Raw genomic sequence first — 8,865 nt, 5'->3', positions numbered from 1 at the left:
CAGAGCGGATAAATTTGACAATGATGGACTATTACAGCAGAAAACCGACTCTAATGCTTTTATCAATAGCACGGTATCGCCTGCATTTCCTTTCCTGTCTTCGAGACCACATAAGTTGAACACAAGACGATTGTAAAATCGTGGCTTGGTCAGATGAGTCACGATTTCATTTGGTAGGAGCAGATGGTAGGGTTCTGGTATGGCGCAGACACCATGAAGCCATATACCCAAGTTTTCAACAAGGCACTGTGTTGGTGGCTCCATAATAGTGTGCGCTGTTTTTAGATGTAATAGATTGTATCATTCCGTCTACCTGAACCGGTCACTGACTGGAACTGGTCACTTTTCATGGACTTTATACATCCAAACAACAGTATAATTTTTATGATGGCAATGCGAAATCTCACCGAACCAGATTTGTTCATGAATGATTTGATGAACATTCTGCATAATTTCGGCGAATTATTTGACTAACTAGATCGCCCGTCTTGAATCCCATCGAACATTTATGGGGCACAATCGAACGGCCAGTTCGTGCACTAAATCTTAAACCGGCAACACTTTCACCATTATGGATTTATATATTGGCAGCATGGCTCCATATTTCTGGTAAGGTTTGTTGAGTTCATGCCACGTCGAGTTGCTGAACTTCGTCGGGCAAAAGGAGGTCCGAACGTTATTAGGAGGTATCGCTTGACTTTTGTCATCTCAATGTATTATTCTTTATAAGCAAACATGATTTATCTCAATTTTAAAAAAATATTTTCTTTCTTTTTCAAATCTCTATGAATTTGTACTATTACGCAAATTTTAAAACTTTGACATATTTTGATTCATTACCTTTCTCTTACACATTTTCTGCTCTTGTCAACATAATCATTTTGAAACATTATTTAGATTATCGTGATGCTTGTGATTCTGAAATAATTTTTATAACTAAGTAATTATAAATGTCAAGGTAATGATTCTTATTCAAAAACTCGGCGGGTTGAGATTGGTATTGTTGCAACTCCATTTATTTATACTTGAACTTTCCCTGATCACGAACGTGGCTTCAAACTATGACGCAAGGATTAAAGCGATGTCATGTGCGCCGGTCGCGGATTGGTTCTTAATTACATCACAAAATGATGTCATATGTAGAATTATAGTATAAATGTACCTCTCTCTGTAAAACTGTACGTCTTTTTGTGTATGTCTCTGTGCTGTGCTGTTAATAAAGATGTTTATTCCAATAACCGTCGTAAAGATTTCTTTGCAGAACCTGAGTTTGTAAAATCTGGCGTCCGTGACAGGACGTGTTATTGGAAATAGAATTTGATAAATAGAATTAGATATGGATCTTAAAGCACAAAAGGCACAGAGACGAGTACTAAGGACTGCATTTACCTTAGTCGCAAATAAGATAGAAAATGAGCTTAAGAATGATGTAGTAGATTTAGGAAAGATTTCGTTGCTACAAGTGCAATTGAAAGATAAATATTTAAGATTAGAAGCTGTGCAAGAAGCAGTGTCTGGAGCTTTGCTACAGTTAGAAGATGATGGAAGAGAGTTCGAGGCTGATTTCACTGAGGCAGAAGGCTACCGTGAAAGGTATTTAGAATACTACTCTCTCATCGATAAGAAGTTGAAAGAGACTGTTATTTCTGAAGTACCAGACACACCAAGAAAGTTCAAGTTACCCAAGCTCGAACTGAGGAAATTTGATGGAGACCCAAAGGAGTTCCTTTCGTTTTGGAGCCAGTTCCAAAAAATTCACGACGACCAGGACATCCCTGACGAAGACAAGATGCAGTATCTTGTGGCTTCTGTCGAACCCAAGTCAAAGGCGGAGAGACTCATTCTTAGTTTTCCGGCTACTGCAGCGAATTATCCTAAGGCAGTGGCGCAATTGAAAGAGCGGTTTGGAAGAGAAGATCTGCTCGTCCAAATTTATGTTCGGGATCTTCTGACAATGGTTATGAAGAATGCTGTGTCCAGTAGAGCGAAAACAGACCTTTCAAGACTATATGACGAGTTGGAGGGAAAGCTGAGAGCCCTGGAGAGCCTAGGACGAACAAAGGAAAAGTTCGGCGATTTCCTAGCCCCCCTGGTTGAGAGCTGCCTGCCCGAAGAAGTGCTTAAGACGTGGGAACGCAACAGAAATCACCACGAATTATGCGACAACACCGCCGAAAAGAACACTCGCTCCTTAGAGAATCTCATGACTTTTCTCCGTCAAGAGGTGCAGGGTGAAGAGATGGTTGTGTTAGCAAGAACAGGATTTGCAGCGAATCAAATTACCCGTAAAAAAGAATATGTTCCTGCCCCTCTAAACGAGATTAGTGGAGATATGGCTACTACCGCAGCCCTGGTAAGCTTAAAATCCACTGACAATAAAGTTGTCTGTATTTTTTGTGATAAACCCCATCCAAGCCATAAATGTTTTTCAGCAAAGAAAATATCTCTTAATGAAAAGTTAATAATATTGTCTAAAAAGGGAGCCTGCTATTCATGTTTAACTAAATCAAATCATATCAGTAGGCAGTGTGACTTAAAATCTAAACTGAAGTGTAATTTCTGTTCTTTATCTCATTATGATATTATGTGTAGTAAAAAACCTGATAAATCTCCAAGTGTTAAAAATTCTCCTTCCACTATTACTCTTTCTAATCAATGTAGCAGAAATCGAACAGTTTATTTGCAGACTCTCTGCGTAATTGCGCGAGGTCAAGGTCGAGAAAAACGCGTAAGAATTCTTTTAGATTCAGCTAGCCAGTATTCTCACGTGAGTGAAAGATTAATTGCGCACTTGGGATTAATACCACATAGATATGAAAACGTAATTCACTCCCTGTTTGGAGGAACGCAAACGAAGCCTAAGCAACATGGAGTTTATTCTATCGAGCTGTCAGCTTTGAATAGAGATTACTCTTGTTGTTTAGAAGTTCTTTCAGAGGGAAAGATATGCAACAGTGTCCCGAAAATAACAGATCAGCGAATTCTTAACAATTTAAGAGAATTGAACATAGAGTTTTCGGATTCATTCAGCGAAGATTTAGAGATCGATGTGTTAGTGGGTTCGAACGTGTTGGGTCGAATTTTACTGAAGAAATGTTGTGAATTAGATTCCGGTTTATCTGTGGTTGAGACTAAACTGGGAAATACAATTATAGGAATGCAGAATGAAGTGTGTCATATTGATAGAAATGTTATGACAACACTTGCAATGTATGTAAGAAGTATTAAATTAACTGATCTCTGGGATCTCGAAAATTTAGGCATCTCAAATCCAACACTAGTGGAAAGCAAACACAATTCTTATGAAGAAGCTTTAAATGATTTTCAGCAGAAGTTAACAATTCTTCCTAACGGAAGGTACGAGTTACAGCTTCCGTGGAAACATGATCCAGCTAATTTACCTGATAACAAAGGTTTAACTTGGGTTAGACATGAGAAAGTAATCAAACGGGCTGCAAGTAATGGCTTTCTCAGAGAGTATCAAAAGGTTTTCGAGGATTGGGAAAATTTGGGGATTATTGAAAGTGTACCGGAAGAGGAAGTAAAAGCAACTAAATGTCATTATTTGGCGCATAGGCCCGTAATAAAACTGCAAAGTGAAACCACAAAGTACCGTCCCTGTTTTGACGGGTCGGCTTGTGAAAGGGGTAAACCATCATTAAACCAATGTTTATATAAAGGTATAAATCTTTTAGAAGTAATACCCGATATTTTAGATAGGTTTAGACTCTATCCTATAGGATTAAGTGCAGATATAGAGAAAGCTTTTTTAATGTTGTCAGTACATCCAAAAGATAGAGACTATCTTAGATTTTTTTACCCTAGTAAAGAGGGAGAATTGGTGTATAGACATTGTCGAATTGTTTTTGGTTTAAATTCTTCTCCTTTCCTATTAAACGCATCCATAAAGCATCTATTAGATAACGCCCCACTTGAATACTATGATGTTGTAGAGAAATTAAAATGTTCATTTTATGTTGACAATTGTTTATCTGGTGTACATAATGTAAAGGAGGAAGAAAATTTCATTGATACTGCTAAAAAGGTATTGTCAAAAGGTTGTTTTAACTTACGAGGTTGGCAAAGCAATGTAGCTTGTAAATATGTTTCTCAACATACAGGAGATGCGTCAGTTTTAGGCATGTTATGGAATTTAGACGAAGATACCTTGAGATGTAACATAAATTTTGAAATCTTAACGTGTGAAACAAAAATTACTAAAAGGTTCATTTTATCATCAGTGCAAAAAGTTTTTGACGCAAACGGGTTGTTATCTCCAGCTACATTGCCTCCCAAATTATTATTGCAAGAAACTTGGAGGTTAAAACTGCCTTGGGATTCAGAATTACCTAAAAATATTGTGAATAAATTTGTGAAATGGATAAATGAAATGTATTTGTTAAAAGAAGTTACTGTGCCTCGATATATTGCCATAAATGGAACTTCTGAAATCCATGTTTTTGTTGATGCATCTAAAAGCTCATATGGTGCATGTGTATTTGTTCGAACTGTTGTAGAAAATGATGTAAAAGTTTCACTTTTACGTTCTAAGACTAGAGTAGCCCCCTTGAAATCTCTTACCATTCCTAGATTAGAATTAATGGCCTGTTGCATTGGAGCTAGACTTGCAAATTCAATTGTCCGTGCTTTACATCTACCAGAAATAAAAGTAACTTACTGGACCGATTCAGAAGTGGCTCTTTGGTGGATAAGAGAGCAAGGAAATTGGTCTGTGTTTGTGGCCAATCGGGTAAAAGAAATAAGGGAACTTTCCAAATTTCAGTTATGGAGGCATGTTCCAGGTAATATGAATATAGCAGATTTGTTATCACGAGGTTGTACCCCCAAACAGATGTTAGATTCTAAATGGTGGGAGGGACCTCAATGGTTAAAAAAAAGTAGAGGACAGTGGCCTGCCAGTGAAATTAATTGTGAACCTAAGGATGTTATTTTGGAAAAAAGGAAGTCTGAATTAGTTAATGTAAATATTTCTGAGGAAGTGGTCCCGTGGTATGCTGTACGATTTTCCAAATACAATTCAATAGTTCGTTTAATGGGTTGGATTTTAAGATTCATCAATAATTCTAGGGTTCCTGTTGAGGAAAGGAAACTTTCCAAACTATCGTCGGACGATATAGAAAAAGCTGAAAGGGTGTTAATTCGGTTAGTGCAAGGTAAAATGTTTCCTAATTTGAAGTCGATACCCATTGTAAATGTCTTTAAAGACAATGAGGGAATCCTTAGAGTTAAAACTAAAATAACCGAGAGAAAAGATGATCCAAATTTTATTGCTCCTATTTTGATGCCTAGTAAATGCCTTTTAACCACAAGATTAATTGAATATTATCATTTAAAAAACTGTCACGCTGGGGTTCAAATTCTTACGTCTATACTGCGTGAAAAATTCTGGATAATGAAAACGCGAAAAACGGTTAGGGAAGTAGTTATGAAGTGTGTGCCTTGTCGTCGATATAGCTCAAACTCTCCTATGAGTGATCCGGTGAGTCTGCCTGCAGATCGTGTTAAAGATGCTAACGCGTTCGACATCACAGGTATTGATTTGGCAGGACCTCTTTTTACTAGAGATGGAGGTAAGGTGTGGATAGTACTTTATACCTGTGCCATTTATCGGGCGATACATCTAGAGCTAGTAAGTTCATTGTCCACTGAGTGTTTCATGCTTTCTTTAAGACGGTTTATAGCACGTCGTACTAGACCAGAAACTATATATACAGATAACGGAACTAATTTTGTTGGCACCAATAGTGAATTGAAAAATCTAGATTGGGATGGGATAATGCGAGAGACCGACATTAAACCTATTAAATGGAAGTTCAATCCTCCAACTGCCGCTTGGTGGGGAGGATGGTGGGAGAGATTAGTACGAGTAATTAAAGAATTATTGAAGCGTACTTTAGGTAAGGCAATTTTAAAATATGAAGAACTTTTAACTGTTCTGTGTGATTGTGAAGCGGTGGTGAATTCTCGTCCATTAACCTATATTTCGGAAGATCCGAATGATTTAATACCATTAACGCCAAGTTTGTTTTTAAACGGGAAATCTTCATATGATACCATAGATTTAGATTTAAGTGAATTCTCTAAGTTTCAGAAAAGAATAAGGTATCGTAGAAAACTGATCCATGATTTTAGATCACGTTTCAGGAAAGAATATCTTGGTCAACTACGTCAAAAACGCCCAGGAAAGTCTGGTCATGATTTCAAAGTTGGTGAAGTCGTGATGATTGAAGAACCATCCAAAAAGCGCGTGTATTGGCCTTTAGGAAAAGTAATAAGTCTGCTTCCAGGTAGGGATGGTAAAGTCCGTACCTTGAAATTAAAACTTAAGAACTCTGAACTGATTCGTCCAATTCAAAGAGTTTATCCACTCGAAGTACCGTTTATAAATAATGAAATTGTAAAAATTGATGGCGTTCCGACATCTAGTGTTAAAGAAAATGAATTAACCAGTAATGCAGTCATAAGAAATAGAATCACTAAATCAGGTAGATTAGTTAAAATACCTGAAAGACTTGGATTATTTAATGAGGTTTTACATGCTTTTGAGTGATAGCAATACACTCAAAAGGGTGGGAGAATGTTGCAACTCCATTTATTTATACTTGAACTTTCCCTGATCACGAACGTGGCTTCAAACTATGACGCAAGGATTAAAGCGATGTCATGTGCGCCGGTCGCGGATTGGTTCTTAATTACATCACAAAATGATGTCATATGTAGAATTATAGTATAAATGTACCTCTCTCTGTAAAACTGTACGTCTTTTTGTGTATGTCTCTGTGCTGTGCTGTTAATAAAGATGTTTATTCCAATAACCGTCGTAAAGATTTCTTTGCAGAACCTGAGTTTGTAAAAGGTATATTCAAACTATCAAATAGTATTTGCAAAGCTATTATTAAAAAATGCATATAATTATTTCATGAAACCTCCATAAAAAATGCTGTGAATGTCACGCAAGATAATTGGGAACGGTGACTACAGCGCGCATTGGTGTGACCTTAGCCAATTGGAATGACCTGCTTTTGCACTCTAGGGAAAAAAAGATTTTTTCGCTTCTTTGGTTTTATTTGATAGCTTATGTTTATTTTATCGCAATGGTTAGCATATGGTTACATTCGATATTACAATCGTGCTAAGAAAAATTAAAATCAGTATTTTCATTAGTAATTTGTTTGCTTATTACTCCGGTTATTTAGGGGACAAGTTGCCGATATATGCACTTCTTGAATGTGTACGGAATTGCAACTAAGGTGAAACTTCATTCTTTGTTTTCGAATTACCCTTGAAAACTCTAATCACTGTCTAGCTGTAAATAAGCTTTTATTTAAGTGAAAATTAGAATTTTCACATTATTTCGTTATTTATTATATAATAACTAGTGATATTAAATCGCCTAATCGCCAAAAACATTTATTCCAAAAAGTCCAATAACAATTGTCATTTAAAAAGAAATCTAACATGAAATCTTCATACATATGCGTGAAAGATATCATAAATGCAAAATGGTTGATAAAGAAGGTTCGAATCCGCCTGAAGGTATGTTTGGGAAAAAATAGAGCAATGATGGAATCTAAAAATGATTTTTTTTTAGTTTTTTTTAATAACATATAGAAGCAGCAGACATTGGAAGGGAAAATATTTTTGAATTATTCATGTTTTAGTTGTTAACAAATATTTTTATTTCGATATATATAATATTGAAGGTAAACACTGAGGACATCATTCGTATGTCTTTGCGATTGATATTCATTATGGTGAACTACAGGTGATACGTATGAAGAGCACTAATTTTGGCTCCATCAATTCTTTTTTGCTGGAGAATGACATGTTTGAGATTTCCTAGGAATTTCAGACAGAAGCTTTACTGCTCGCTTCTATCAATGAAATTTTTGGTTTCAAAGAAATGTTTGCTTTTAAAATAGCAAAAATGTAAAAGAAGAATTAAATACTAGTTTGAGCATCCTGCTTGTTAAAGAAGGTATAATTTCTTCATTAAATTCAACTACTAATATGTGTTATAATATTCAGTCATTTTAGTATTTATAGAGGTTCATCGCCCTACTTCTTCAGACAAAACTGTAGAGAGAATGGTTTGTATATTACTAGAAATACAAAGTATACAATAGTTATGAAATTTTTTATATAATATTCTATTAAAAAGGAGATACTTTTTATGAAAATTAGCAAAAAAATAGTACTTTAGGTTAGCTGGACACGCGCAGTAAATGCGTTCTTTAGTAATACAAATAAATGATAAGTAATTCAAGAGAAATTGAAATGATAAGAGTATTTTCTCATCATTTCAAATATTTTCTTTTCAATTCAGTTCTTACTGCAACTGCAATCAGAAGGTGAAGTACGTGTTTTAATTATCCCAGGGATTATGGGGAAATTCGGTTAATTTCTGTAAGTGGACAATAAATTAATATTTTTTTGGGAAAAAATAGACTGTATGTTAGTTTATGTAGGTTGATTATGTACAAGATAAGAAACAGAGACTTCTATTTCTTCTCATACTATCATTTTAATTGAAGAAAATTAGTTTTCTGTAATATTTTCTTCCAATAACTGCAACTGATGTCATATCATTTCTGCAATATTACAAACTTTTATGCTTTCCAGTAATTAAGGTGGTGGGATGATGTATACCGGGTGGGATACCGCAAGTATAGAGGTAATTTCTTTCAGTGCCTGAAAGCGGCATTAAATAACAAATATTGGTTTTGAGAATATATGGATTTTCGAATGTGATAAAAATTATTACACTGCAAAGTAATTAAGCCGAATTCCTTACAATTATTTTTTGAAATCCTGTTTTTTTATGATAAAATACAATTTTAATTT

General features: G+C 35.4%; 1 protein-coding gene across 1 annotated transcript; it reads left to right on the top strand.

Annotated features, from left to right (window-relative positions):
- The first annotated feature begins 1,336 nt into the window (after positions 1–1,336).
- LOC129959833 (uncharacterized) lies at positions 1,337–6,571 on the top strand. The gene is made up of 2 exons (XM_056072726.1): positions 1,337–4,175; positions 4,410–6,571. The coding sequence occupies exons 1-2, from the start codon at positions 1,337–1,339 to the stop codon at positions 6,569–6,571; spliced, it is 5,001 nt and encodes a 1,666-aa protein (XP_055928701.1).
- The last annotated feature ends 2,294 nt before the right edge of the window (positions 6,572–8,865 follow it).

Source organism: Argiope bruennichi, chromosome X2 (assembly GCF_947563725.1).
Source record: "Argiope bruennichi chromosome X2, qqArgBrue1.1, whole genome shotgun sequence".
Classification (NCBI taxonomy): domain Eukaryota; kingdom Metazoa; phylum Arthropoda; class Arachnida; order Araneae; family Araneidae; genus Argiope; species Argiope bruennichi.
This window is presented reverse-complemented; position numbering and strand designations above follow the sequence as displayed.